The sequence below is a fragment of the Oryzias melastigma genome, linkage group LG19 (assembly GCF_002922805.2).
Source record: "Oryzias melastigma strain HK-1 linkage group LG19, ASM292280v2, whole genome shotgun sequence".
NCBI classification, from domain to species: domain Eukaryota; kingdom Metazoa; phylum Chordata; class Actinopteri; order Beloniformes; family Adrianichthyidae; genus Oryzias; species Oryzias melastigma.
Genome location: NC_050530.1, coordinates 4,457,353 through 4,471,627, shown reverse-complemented (window position 1 = coordinate 4,471,627; position 14,275 = coordinate 4,457,353). Strand labels below are relative to the sequence as shown.

Sequence of the window (14,275 nt, the reverse complement as noted above, 5' to 3'; positions counted from 1 at the left end):
GGGGTGTCCAGGTCTCGGTGGTGCGGGGTCCGGTGCTTGCTCTGGAGAACTAGTCCTCTCCAAAACTCCATCAGTGGGTGTGCCTGGTCAGGCCTTGTTTACATCGCTCTCCCGGTCCCCCCTTTCTCTTGGGTGTCCCTCTACTGGGCGGGGGTGGCCGGCCCCTGCCCTGCTCCGCCGTTGACCTTGTGCGGCGATCAAAGCATTTTTTTCGGAAGGATTTTTTTTAAATTGTAAACAGAATCTTTACACTTCATTATAGTAAATATCTTAGGACTATTTGATCTGTTAGTGGAGTAGTTGGGAGTGTTTCATTTTTCTTAAAATATTTGGTTTTAAAAAACACACAAAGACCGGAAGTTCATGCAGAAAACTACGAACCATGAAGTCTTAAATTATGATAAATGAATTGACAAATACTTTAAGAGTTTTAGTCTATTTGAACTATTATGGGATTTTTTTATTTTTATTTTTGCTTGAGTTTGTTACTAAAAGCTCAGTGGCCTGGTGGTAGAGTGTCCACCCTGAGAACGGAAGGTTTAAATCCTGGCCAAGACTAAAAATGAGCCCCAGTGCCTCCCTGCCTCACTCAGCATTAAGGGGTTGGTTTGGGGGTTTAAACCACCAAATGGTCCAATGTTAACCTAATTTAATTTACTTCCTTTCTTGACAGAAGTTGAACCTTTTTTATGTAACTAGAACAAGACTGATAAACTGATAAGTGTTTGTTCCTGTTAAGGACATGTTTCTGAGAGATTCTGTTCTTAGAAAGGGCTGTTATCCATGTGAGGTGATTAGAAATGTCATAAATCAAGGCAGCTATAACTGAGTCTTTGATGTATTTGACTCATAGATAATATAAAAACTGTTTTAAGAAACTGGGTCAAAGCCAAACTGAAACAAACAAAAGTCAATTCACTTAAATCTAGACCATCATTAATTTATAATTAATTGAATATAGATAACAAATACTTCCACAGAAAAAAATTACACACATTATTTAATACAATTTCTTAAAATAAATCGAATCAAATCAAACTTTATTTATATAGCACTTTTCATATAGAATATAACACAAAGTGCTTTACATGTGAAAAAAACAATCTGAAAAACGAACAATAAAAATGTAAGATACAATAAAAAATGTGTCCCAGATTCACATGCAGCCCCCAACCCCTTTCACAGCCCCCAACCCCTTTAATGACAGAACAGACTGAGTACAAGCTGAGCACAGGAAGTTAGTTGTCTGAAACGCTAATATAGTTGGAACCTCTTCCTCTGGAGACGGCCGCATAGCCAGCCAGGTGCAGCATCACAGGTGGGGACCAGCTTCACCACAGCGAGGCGGCGATGCAGGTCCACATCCAGAGCTGCAGCAGCTGGACAGGAACCGACCCAGAGCTGCAGCAGCTGGACAGGAACCGACCCAGAGCTGCAGCAGCTGGACAGGAACCGACCCAGAGGGAGAGGATCCAGCTGAGGAAGCACTGGAGAATACAATGAAAACGTGAAAATAAAAATTAGATATATTTATAAAATCACTTAACATTTAAATAATAAAACATGCCCATAAAGATGATTATAGGAAATAATAATAAACATGTCTAAATCATAAAATATGATCAAATAGATAAATGTATAAATACAAAATAGGGAAAATAAAATGAGCTAAAAGCATGGTTAACAAACGGGTCTTAAGACCTTTCTTAAAAGCATCTATGTTCTCTGCAGCTCTCAGGTTCTCTGGCAGACCGTTCCACAAACGAGGGAATACTGAAATACTGAAAAGATGCCTGTCTGTATGTTTTGGTTTTCACAGGTGGAACGATTAGTAGACCAGTACCAGAGGATCTTAGAGTCTGCGAGGGTTCATATTTGACTAAACGGCCTGACAAATAAGAAGGCGCAAGACCATTAAGAGATTTAAAAACCATTACAAGTATCTTAAAATTAATCCTGAATCTTACAAGGGGGCTGCACGGTGGCGCAGTGGTTAGCGCTCTTGCCTCACAGCGAGAAGGCCCTGGTTCGAATCCCGGCTGGGACCTTTCTGTGGGGAGTTTGCATGTTCTCCCCGTGCATGCGTGGGTTTTCACCGGGGACTCCGGCTTCCTCCCACCGTCCAGAAACATGCTTCATAGGTTAATTGGTGACTCTAAATTGCCCCTAGGTATGAATGTGAGAGTGAATGTGTGTGATTGAGGCCCTGTGACAGACTGGAGACCTGTCCAGGGTGAACCCCGCCTTCGCCCATCAGTAGCCGGGATAGGCTCCGGCGCCCCGCGACCCCGAAAGGGAAGAAGCGGACAAGAAGATGGATGGATCTTACAAGGATCCAATGCAGGGATTTTTAAATTGGGGTGATGTGGGCCCGCCTCCTGGTCTTTGTGAGAACTCTTGCAGCAGAATTTTGGAAAAGCTGAAGGTTCTTGATGCTACTGATAATAAAAGCATGCATCAGCGTCTCCATGTTAGCAAGAGAGAGAATTGGAAGGACTCTAGCCAAATTTCTAAAATGATAAACAGTTTTGATCACCTGCTTAATGTGTGGGATAAAGGTTAGCTTGGAGTCAAAAATAACACCCAGGTTTCTGTTTCTGAACAACTTAAAGGAAGTTCTTTAAGTTTCAAACAGTTTCTCTCTCTTGGCTTCAGGACCAATAACTAAATTTCCATTTTCTCCTGGTTGAGCTACAAAAAAATATATTCCATCCACATTTTCACATCTAAAATGCAGTTAAAAGTGCTTCTATTGTCTTTGTGTCATCAGGAGACATGGATATGTACAGCTGGGTGTCATCAGCGTAGCTGTGATGTTGTGGCTTCTGATGACAATCCCCAAATGAAGCATGTAGATGTTAAAAAGCTACTGAAATAGATGCTGTTGTGGTGTCACAATGTTTGGACAGGAGGAACAAAATTACAATGTTTATCTTTGGGTTTAATCACAAGATCTAAACTAAAGAAATCAGAAGATAAGTCTTTAGGGGAAGATTTGTTTTAAAAATGCTGATTGGCTTAAAACTAAGAAAATGTACAGTGATAACTTCTGTCCGTCTGAAATGTACATCTATTTTCAGACATAAATGTACGGTTTTTCAGTTGTATTAATAAATCTATTTTTTAATAGTAGTAGTGTCTTTATTCATCTAGGAAGATATGTTGAAGAAGTTTTTATTTCCAAACAAGGGATGGCGAGTGTTAGTAGAGTCTATTTAAACCTATTAGTTTTAAAGTTTTGTCTATTTTAACTCTTTCCAATCTTTTATTCATGTCATTTCAGATTTCTTAATTCTTTATTTTTCTTTATTATGAAGACCCTCCAGGAAGCTGTGATGTTGCAATTGCAACCATTGACGCAAATTCAAGTAAACTCTGCGATTTGTTGCCCACCCTGCAACTTTACATCGTCACCGCAGCTTTGACCAATCTCCCGGTACAGCGGTAATGGGTGAAGACGTAACTTTGCCACCACTGGAAAAATGAATTTGATCGATTTGGTTTATCTTTTTTGTATGATTTGTGATTGCGTCTTTTTTTCTTGATTGTTTTCTACTCTCGTTTTCTAAACTTGTTCTGTCCAGCAGCTGCACAGACAGAGACTGAGATCCTCTTGTGTCTCCCAGGTCTTACTGTTACAATAGAAGGTTGTGTCGCTTCAAACACACCTGATTCATATTGTTTTTTATTCTTTTGGTATTTGGAGTACAACTTTACTTTTATTAATTTCTTTTGGGATTGGTCGGAATGGCGAGAGAGAGTGAGATAGGTGAGTCGGATCGCATTCTTAGACGATGGTTACACAAACACTCAGACAGAAAAGGTAACGAGAGGATTGAGGTTTAAAATTAATATACAGATATTTACCAAACGGGCTGGTCTACAGACAGATGAGCTTTTGTTTGCTTTAGTTGACAGTGAAAAAAGTAAAGTGAGTAGTACGAGTACTCATAAGTCAGATGATTGTTTACCTGGTTGAATACAGAGAGAAAAAAGACTGGAAACATTTCAGAGTAACAGAAAGTACAGTGAAGGATGTTTGACAATAAAACGTGCTCTAAACGTGTCACAGATCATTTAATTATGACATCTGTCAGAACTGATGTTACATGAGGACATCTGGGAACATAAACTGTTTTAAGTGTTCAAGTCAAATATTAGGTAAAGAGGTTGGTTCTGTGTAAATATGTGTCTATGTAGGTTATGACTGGACACAATAACACGTTAATACATCAATTAACAGTAATTATTGTTTTAAGCACTTTTGTTTAAATATTAATGTGTGAAAGCTTTGTAGCATTCACACTAATGTGATTATTCTGCTTCTTTCTGTATGTTTTTGGCACGTGAAAACTTAAACTTTTAGGGATTTCAGTATTAAAACTTTCAGGACATTACTGCTTCTGTTTTTGGTATTCATAAACTTTCTAGTTTTTGAAATATTGAGTAAAATATGCCTGGTAGGAAAAGAATGAGAAGCTGCTCAAATCTTTTAAAAACTTTCTCACTTTGAAACTTGTGAACTATGAATTATGCTAGCTGTTTCTGGCTAGTTTAGACATATTTCCATTTTTTTTGGCTAATTTTGCATTCAGCTTATATTTTAGATATCTTTCAGTTTCAGCATTTTCAGCGAACCGCCCTGGCGTCTTTAGCCACATTCAGCTTACTGTATTAACACTTGCATTATCGCAGGTAAAACTATATTTCTAGTTCTTGTTTTAATACTTAAACTGCATTAAAAGCCTTTGACTGAACACCAAATGATGAACTGACATTTGTGGACTTTTCTGCTGCTGTGCGGGAAGGTTAACAGGTTGTGCCAAAACACTTATTCCACTAGGATCTGGGACCCCTTTTGTAAAATGGTGCAGAAGTTCAGACAACAACTGCTTTAGGACTGTTATGCTCATATTTGATCCTTAAAAGTGTCTATAGCAGATAAACACAAAAGTCTTCTTTGTCCTGATGCAGCTGAGGCTTCAATATTTATGTTTAACACAATTGTTCTTTACACAATTTAGCCAATTTTGAAAAAGAAAGGCTAATAAAAACAGCTTAAACAAGAATAAATAGTAAAAAGTAAATGTACATTCAGTGTGCCTTAGCCCCTTCTCTGGCCCCGCCCCTCCCAGCAGCATTGTACAGTCCAATCCACCTCCACCTGGGGCAGAGCCCTCCACCCACCTGGAGAGGGAAAACTACCTCAAGAGTTCTGAATCTATTATTAAATGTTGCAGACAGGAATGCTGTTAGTACCACTACTTTCTTATACCTTTAACCTTTCCCAACATCCTTGTCCACTTCAGTGAACAGACACTCACCTGACCTCAGGTACACGCTCATCTTGACTCAAGCAGGATATTTGCTTGTGTGCAGGAATGATGTCTGCCTGACACGTGTTTGCTTGTACGCTCGTGTATCTGTTTGTTTTATCTGCGTTTGTATAATGAGTCTCTCCATGCGCACGTGGCTGAAGGTTTGTGCAGCCAATAGACACGTTTGTGGTATTTAAAGTCCAAGTTAACCCTTGGGCTATCTTGTGGGGTCCAGATGACCCGACTCCTAACATCAACATACTTAGGATCAGTTATCTCCTCACCTAACCTTCCCGACTCCTCTGTTCTCTCTGACCCAAAAAGAAATATCTAAAAGACGTATTCTTGTAATTGAGACCACAAGTGTACACTTTGTGTACATAACCCTGTACTGTAACATCTCTCCAACTCAAGAGGCCATCAGCTGTTATCTGTTTGCCCAGCAGATGGACAAGACAAGTCATAAATGACATGTCAAAACTGGAGACTGTCCTGTGATTGGGGTGCCAACAGGGGGTGCCCAACCTTTGCCCTTCATAGACTGAGCTGGTTCCACCATCCAATCATCACCAATCAAACTCCAATCAAACCGTCGGAGTCTCTACTCCAGTTAAATGGGTTCTCCTTTTAACTTCTCCCCCCCAACCTGCGAATGAAGCTCTCTTCTGCCGTTTGTATTTGGGTCTCGTTCTTTGGGTTCTGACCCAGAACTCATACAGGTGAGCATAGAAACAAAGATCGACTGGTAATCTGAGAGTTCTCTTTTCTAGCTCAGCTCTCTGTTCATCACAGCACAATTCATCCTCTTTAGACCATAACCATCAAAATTACAACATGTGAGGTTGGTCTGGAACTACAACTGCTGATCTGTCATTTAATGAAGATCAGGATGTTTGTCTAAAGTGTTCAAATAATGTAAAAGATATTCTGAACTTAATATGCATGCATGTTTGTGTACCGTGATGACTGACATTTAAGTAAAAAAACTGGTTTGAAGTTCCTGTCAGCAGACATTCTTGTTGACAATGAATCAGGTTTTGTATCATTATGAAAAAGGAAACAGTTTGTTCGTCTGGTGTGACGTGGTCGTTTTTGCAGGTATAAACTCTGGAAGGAGAACAGAAGCATCAGACGAGGAACAGCGTTTTCTTCAGGCTGCAGGTGAGTTCACACAGGTGAGACTGAAGAACCGTAGAATGGAATTCATGTTTGTGTGATGTTGTGGTTCCTGCAGATCATCAGAGATCTAAACTGACTTCAGATCTTCATCGCTTCACTTCAGCCCAGCAGTGATGATGAAGGTGAGTTCACACGTTATTCACCTGAAGATTTACGTACAGGTGGTCAACGGACACAATCAAACCTGGAATGCTCATTCTTCTATCTGATGTTTACAATGAAGATCTAGTTTACAGTAGTTTTACATTCTTAAGTTTTTATGTTCAAAACTTTCCAAACTTTTCTTTTTGACTCAGGTTATGTTTTAGACCTTCATGCTTCTTCTAAAGTTGTAGAAAAGTCCTCCTCTGATTGAATCCAGATCCAACAAAGAGATCATCTGGTGATGTAATCTTGGTGGTTCTGGTTCCAGATTCCTTCAGTCCTCCTCCTCCTCCTGGCTCCAATGTTAGCTAGCTGCTTTGTGCGCTACCTGCCAGAAGACTGCATGGACATCCACAACCAGGACAAGACACTGAAAAGTGGAGTGTTCACCATCTACCCCTCTGGTTCCACGTCTGCTGTGGAGGTACATCTCACTCTGTTAGCTTTAGCATCAACACGAGAGCAGAGAAGATGGTGAGGAAACAGTTATGCATCAGTTCCATAGTAGGTCCTGAAAAAGTGTTCATATCTCAACTCTGAAAGACGTTCTAGGAGTCTTTGCATATTATAAACCTTAGAGATGTTGTAATTAGTCAGGAAATACTGCAGCAAATGCTGATCAATGCAGATCAGGATTATGTGAAGGATCACAACAGCAGCAGTAAGATCATGGACTAGAATTATCATGGAGACTTTCTGACAACCATTTAAATATGGAGACAATATGAGGAACATGGACAACATTATCTTAGTGACTGTAATCTAAAAGAAAGTTACCAAATAAACATATGAGATGCTCAGGAAAAACTGGTGGAGTTTTATATGAATGAAGACAGACAATAATAAATACCAGAACATCGGATGTTCTGAACTAACGGGATTATCTGTGGTTGCAGGTCTACTGTGACATGGAGACAGACGGAGGCGGCTGGACGGTACGTTCTCCACCTTCAGCTAACACTTTCTTATTGTGGATTCTTGGGTTTTCCAGGTTTCTGTTGGGTTCTGTTTAGATCCTCATAGTTTTTCTACTTTCTCTCAGATAAAGTTTGTTAAACCTTGAAGACAAGAGCACCAATGCTGTTGTTCTTTGGTTGAAGAGTTCCAGTTCAAAGAGCCAAAAACCCAAAGAGCAGAGATCTTTAAATTAGATAGGATGATGAGCATCACTGCAGATGTTTTTATTTTTACTTTTGAAATGGTTTATTTCAAGGTAATGATACATAAACATAGACATAACAATGTCATTCATTGGATAAGTAGACATCAAAAACTAGATTGCTTGAAGGGGAGTGGGAGGAAACAAACTTATATAATCCCACCCGGCTCGACCAAACCATTTCCTTAACCTGGATTATCAATATCCGTTCAGGATTTATGATCAAATATTTATACCCTACAATCATAGAATCAGGTTTTAAGGATCATTAAGTGACAATCGATCACATGTCTTTCCAAGTAGATAAAACATTAATAAACTAGATCAAAGCAGATCAGTTGTTATCAGTGATGTAACTAAATCTCAAACATCCACAGAATTGGCTTTCATTGGATTTGTCTTTGATTCATAAATCAACGTTATTTACATTAATCAGTACCAAAAATATCAAATATTTTCAAATAATTATCATCAAAAGTCATTTACAGAAATCAGGTATTAAAAAAACAAACAAATGTGTGCAGATTATTTTTATTAAAGATCAGTCTGATCAGTCAGATTATTTTTATTAAAAGATCCGTCACACTTTAGGAAACTCAGAGTAGCGACAGGATCCAGACCACGGTAATCCTTCTTCTGCCTGATTCCAGGCCTGCTTCTGGTTGGAACCGAGTTCATGAGTTCTCCTCGTTGTTCTGACTGCAGACTCTGTTTGTCGGCTCCATTGCCCTTCAGCTGGTATCACATCCAGTAGATTGAGCTCGAGTTGTCTGTAGATCAGAGCTTTCTACTGAAAATCAGGTCAAAGGTGATCTTTACAAATGATAGATTCTAAATGTTTTTTTAAAATAACATTTCATTCTTCTTTTGCTTCAATCTAAGGCTCAGACGTCTGTAATTCTTTGTGTTTTGCAGCAACTCTGTGATAATTTAAGAATAAAGTCGCTTGTAGACGACTTTAAAAAGTCTGATCCCTCATGAACCAGAAAAGCCGAGATCTTTGATCCATTTCTGTGGATTCTTTGTGTTTGCAGGTTTTCCAGAGGAGGATGGACGGCTCTGCGAACTTCTACAGACCCTGGAACGAGTACAAGTCTGGTTTTGGTAGAGCTTCTGGAGAGTACTGGCTCGGTGAGACTAACGTCCAAATCTACAGTCAGAAATTAAATGATTTTAAGATCTTCTAGTCAGTTGTGTTTATTGTTTGTCTTTCTCTAATTCTTTATTCTGTTTAATATCAGAAACACGTTCAATCTAAATTAATTTTTTCCTAAATGTGTGAAGGTCTGGAGAACATCTACGGGATGACACGTCGAGGGAATCATGAGCTTCGGGTCGACATGGAGGACTTTACCAAAAAAAGAGCATATGCTCGTTACTCCTCCTTCTCGATTGATGCTGAATGTGACGGATACACCCTCCATGTGTCTGGATTCAGAAATGGAGGAGCCAGTAAGTTCTGATTCAAACGGGTTCATAATTAGAATATAATCTGTATGATACAAACTTATTGATGACTATAATAGTAGCAATGACGGCTACATAATATCAACAGAATTCTCCAACAAGATTTTATTCTTTTTTTCCTGTCAAGAATTATTAGAATCATCTGGACATCAACTACAGTTTGGAAAGGCTTAACCAATATGTGTGTTTTGCTTTTTGCAGAGGACGCTATGACTTATCACAACGGCCGAAAGTTCTCCACCTTTGACAAAGACCAGGACACCTCGGGAGATAACTGTGCCAAATCATTATTAGGGGCATTTTGGTATGCAAACTGTGACCATACTAACCCCAACGGTGTTTATCGCTGGGGGTATGATAATACCATTGGCGCTATTGGGGTGGAGTGGGGTCCCTGGAAGGGTCTTAACTATTCTCTGAAGAGCATGAGCTTCATGATCCGTCCTGTGAAATAAATCTGTAGGACAAACGTTCAGCCGTGCAGCTTGGTCTGCTGTGTGATTACAAACTATCTTTAGAATCATTTAATCAGAATCTGACATAACAAAAATCAAATGGTGATTGTGAGCAGCTGCTGCTGCGTCTCTGGTGGAGGTTTCATTTATGAACTGAATCATTTACTGCTGACAATAAACAAGAAGCAAAGCAATGACTTTCTCACTCTGTGTTTTATTTACAACAATTGTTATTGGTCACAGAACCAGAGCTTTATTTTGAAATTATGCTAAAACAGTCAGTTTTTTAAGTTTCCTAACAACTGGACCAATGACAAAACTATTAACACCAGTCAAAATGTGGATTATCCAGGGATCCAGTTTCATTGTATTGAGCATGCTCAGGGTGCTGAGAAACAGTTAAGAGAAAATGAGATCCAGCAGCTGTGAAAGAAAAAAAATAAATTTTGAATTGGTCTAATCTAAAGAGACGCACATTTCAATCATTAAAAAAATTGCATTTAAACCAGGGGTGCCAAAATCCAGTCCTCAATTTACAACTGAGCAATGCAAGGAAGTCCTATTTTTCTGAAATTATTACCAAAAACTCCCATAATGCTCGGGCCTTATTTAATATAGTCGACAGGTTGACAAAACCCCCTGTGTCAGTGGCACCAGAACTTTACTCCACCAAAGCCTGTAATGACTTTGTCAAATTCTTCAGGGACAAAATCAAAAACATTAGACAAACAATTGTTTCACCAACTACAAGTTCAGGATATGAACCCTATCCACAAGAAACCAGTATAAACCCAATGGCTCAGTTTCAACCCATAAACAGTAAAGAACTGCAGGACATTCTATGTCAACTGAACTCCTCCTCCTGCTGTCTGGATATTCTACCCACAAGCTTTTTCAAAAAAGTTTCAAAGATCCTGGAACCAGCCCTGCTCCAGATTGTCAACTTGTCATTAACATCTGGTGTTTTCCCAGAACCACTGAAAACAGCTGTAATCAAACCTCTCCTAAAAAAGGACAGTCTAGACAAAACTCAAATGAACAACTACAGACCGATATCAAACCTGCCATTTTTAAGTAAGATCATTGAAAAAGCTGTTTTCCATCAGTTAAATGAATTCCTAATAAATAACAACTGCTATGATGTCTTCCAGTCCGGCTTCAGACAGAACCACAGCACTGAAACGGCTCTGACCAAAGTGACTAATGACATACGTTTGAATACAGACAGTGGAAATATGTCAGTGCTAGTTTTACTGGATCTCAGTGCTGCGTTTGATACAGTCGACCACGCAATACTACTCAGACGACTGGAAAACTGGGTGGGTCTCACTGGGCCAGTACTAAACTGGTTCAAAACGTACTTAGAAAACAGGAAATATTTTGTGTCAATTGGTAACTTCACTTCTGAGCCAACAGAAATTACATGTGGAGTGCCCCAAGGCTCCATCCTGGGACCACTTCTATTTAACATCTACATGCTCCCACTGGCCCAGGTTATAAAGAACAACAACATTAGTTACCATAGCTATGCAGATGACACACAGATATATATTAGACTGACACCAGGAGACCGAGGCCCTGTACAGGCTCTTGGTAAATGCATTGAGGACATTAATGACTGGATGTGTCACAACTTACTTCAATTAAACAAAAACAAAACTGAGGTTATTGTCTTTGGGGCTAAAGAAAAAAGGTTAGACGTCACTACAGAGCTTCAATCTATTCAACTAAAAACTACCAACCAGGCCAGAAACTTGGGTGTAGTGATAGACACAGACCTAAATTTTGATAAACACATTAAGGCAGTCACTAAATCAGCCTATTATCATCTCAAAAATATCTCAAGGATTAAAGATCTGATGTCTAAGCAGGACCTGGAGAAACTAGTGCATGCTTTCATCTTTAGTCGACTTGATTACTGTAACAGTGTTTTTACAGGACTACCAAAAAAATCCATCAGGAAACTGCAGCTTATTCAGAACTCTGCTGCTCGGGTTCTCACAAGGACCAAGAAAGTAGACCACATCAGTCCAGTTCTGAGGTCTTTACACTGGTTACCTGTCTGTCAGAGGATAGACTTTAAAGTTCTGTTACTGGTTTATAAAGCTTTGAATGGTTTAGCACCAAAATACATGACTGACCTCCTGACCCAGTATGTACCAGCCAGACCTCTCCGGTCATCAGGATCCGGTCTTTTATCAGTTCCTAGAGTCAGAACTAAACATGGAGAAGCTGCATTCAGCTTCTATGCTCCACAGATCTGGAATAGACTTCCAGAAAACCTTAGATCTGCTGAAACACTCCGTGTATTTAAATCCAGGTTAAAGACTCACCTGTTCTCAGTTTGATTTGATTAATATGTATTCAAAAGTTTACGTCTGCACTGTTTATCTATGCTTGTTTTAAATTAAAATCTTTTTATTTTCTTTTAATTTTATTTTAATGATCACATTTTTACTATTTCTTTTGATTGTTTCTTTTAATGCTTTATGTAAAGCACTTTGAATTGTACTACAAATAAACTTGCCTTGCCGGTGTCCTACATGTTTTCCAACCAACCTGCCATTGAAGGCCAAATGTCCCTGATCCAGGCAGTCAGCGGCAGATAAAGCCCTCCAGGCATGGATTTGGGCACCCCTGATTTAAACTATGAAGTCGCGCTGGCCCGTCTGGCGTGGTGGGAGGGGCTTCTCCTCTGGCTGGGCTTGGGCCTGCCCTCTCTGTGGTCCTGTACCTTCCTGGTCTTTGGGGTGGGGGGCCTCTGCGCTGGTCCCCCGTGCCCTGGTCTGGGTGATTGGTGGGGTTCTCTGGCGGGCGGGTTCCCCACTCGATCCCTCACCAAGACGCCCCACCGGGGAGGGGTCTTGGTGAGGGGATGGCCAGGCGCTCTCCCCCTTTGTACATTTCATTATCATCCATCTCAGCATGACATAAACACTCACCTGAGCACAGGTGTCAGCTCACCTTTGCACTAATAGTATGTGTGACAGACAGAAAGCTTTACATGTGTGGGTTTAAATGCAGAAGTGTGTGTGAACTGCAGTTGTATTGTGTGAAGATTATTTCAGCCAACAGGTACGTTTGTAACTATTGAGTGTGTGTAGCAGGCCCCGCCCACTTCAGATAACTATACCAGGTTGTTTTATGATGTTGCTACCTTCTGTTACCATCTCCTTCTTTCTCTAAACTCCCTCTTTACCTTCATTTGCCAGCCGAGAGACATAGTTACTTCGGTGTGTCCTGGGTCTTCCCGGGGCCTCCGCCCAGTGGGAAATCCCCGAAACACCTCTCTAGGGAGGCATCCAGGAGGCATCCAGACCAGATGCCCGAACCACCTCAAATGGCTCCTCTCAATCATTTTGTATTGTATTGTGAGAGAAGGATATCAGTACCCTTGTATTGTATCTTGACATGTATAACATCATCAATTATTTGTATTATCTCCTCTTACCAACCTATAAGTATCCTGATGTAGACAGTAGACTGCTGTCTGTACAATATTTGGAGGCCGAGGAGCTTGAAGATCAACCAACTTCTTTCTTTAGCGGTTGGTCCTTCATGCATCACCCCATAAGTCCTGGAGGGCATGAAATTTTAGTTTGAAAGTTCCTAAAAATTACTTGAGGATTATTGTGTATCCTTATTTCATGTTGACATTATTGAAGCATATTTCATAAAAAGCAATACATCATTCTAGACCTGATATTTGCTCAGTATATTGTGGTGAAGACAGCGTTCTTTAGCCTGTCATAATGCATTACTTAATAAACACACATGTACTATGAACACAGGTCACAGACATAAACATGTACATCTAATCTCACACTGAACACCACAAACATGTTGAATTAACAGGAGTAATGGCCCTGATTAATACAGACTTTAGGAAGGGTAACAGGCTTCTCTGTCTGGTAAGGCATCACTTTCTCATCCCCAAGTCGTCACATGTTGACGTTTGGTTAAGGACCCTCTACGTAGCTTTTTGACATTTTGGGTGTCCCAAACTTGTCGTTTTTTTGATGTGTTGGCTGTTTGTAAAGTCAATGGTCTGCACCCCTTGGGACACGGTACCAGATGCGGACTGGTCCTTTGGATGTATCTAGTACTGATACCCTAAACCGGTACTGGAACCCTAAACTAGTACCAGTTCATGCCCGGTTCTTTGTCCCATTCACACCTGGTACCGCATCCGGTAGTCCATCTGGTGCCTTGTTAGGGTACCAGTACCTGATTAGGGTGCTGGTAATGAACCGGTTCTGGTTTGTGGTGAAGACGTTGGGGACCCGGGGTTTAATGGGAACAGACAGCACATCAAAAAACGGCGTGTTGAAGACACCCAAACCGTTACAAAGTGCGTGGGGGATCCTTGACACGTCAATATGTGACGAGTTGAGAGAGAGAATGTGTTGGGTACGGCGTCAGGAACGGGCCGTCTCATCATCATTTTTGGGATTAAAAGAGGGTCCTTATGGAAGTTTTTCTAGGCCATAATTCTAAGTTTTATGCATTTTTCAATTGACAATTCAATTTGCAAATTCATCATGCAATTTGAG

General features: G+C 40.2%; 2 protein-coding genes across 3 annotated transcripts in view; one reads left to right on the top strand and one right to left on the bottom strand.

Annotated features, from left to right (window-relative positions):
• The window catches only part of LOC112141820 (microfibril-associated glycoprotein 4-like), a 14,976-nt gene extending 9,630 nt beyond the window's left edge, over positions 1-5,346 (bottom strand). The window contains exons 1-2 of the mRNA XM_036217195.1: positions 5,325-5,346; positions 1,336-1,487 (exon numbers count right to left, since the gene is read on the bottom strand). Of these exons, the coding sequence (XP_036073088.1) occupies positions 1,336-1,487; positions 5,325-5,346 (174 nt within the window). The remainder of the gene's footprint in view (positions 1-1,335; positions 1,488-5,324) is intronic.
• A 1,068-nt stretch (positions 5,347-6,414) lies between these two features.
• Positions 6,415-9,916, top strand: LOC112141851 (microfibril-associated glycoprotein 4). 2 transcript variants are annotated; one of them, XM_024265016.2, is made up of 7 exons: positions 6,415-6,479; positions 6,553-6,619; positions 6,910-7,065; positions 7,538-7,576; positions 8,835-8,931; positions 9,085-9,252; positions 9,469-9,916. In XM_024265016.2, the coding sequence occupies exons 2-7, from the start codon at positions 6,611-6,613 to the stop codon at positions 9,720-9,722; spliced, it is 723 nt and encodes a 240-aa protein (XP_024120784.1). In that variant the 5' UTR covers positions 6,415-6,479; positions 6,553-6,610; the 3' UTR covers positions 9,723-9,916. The 2 variants fall into 2 exon arrangements, with proteins under 2 accessions (XP_024120784.1, XP_024120785.1); XM_024265017.2 differs by having other exon boundaries at positions 6,422-6,619.
• Positions 9,917-14,275: the final 4,359 nt, after the last annotated feature.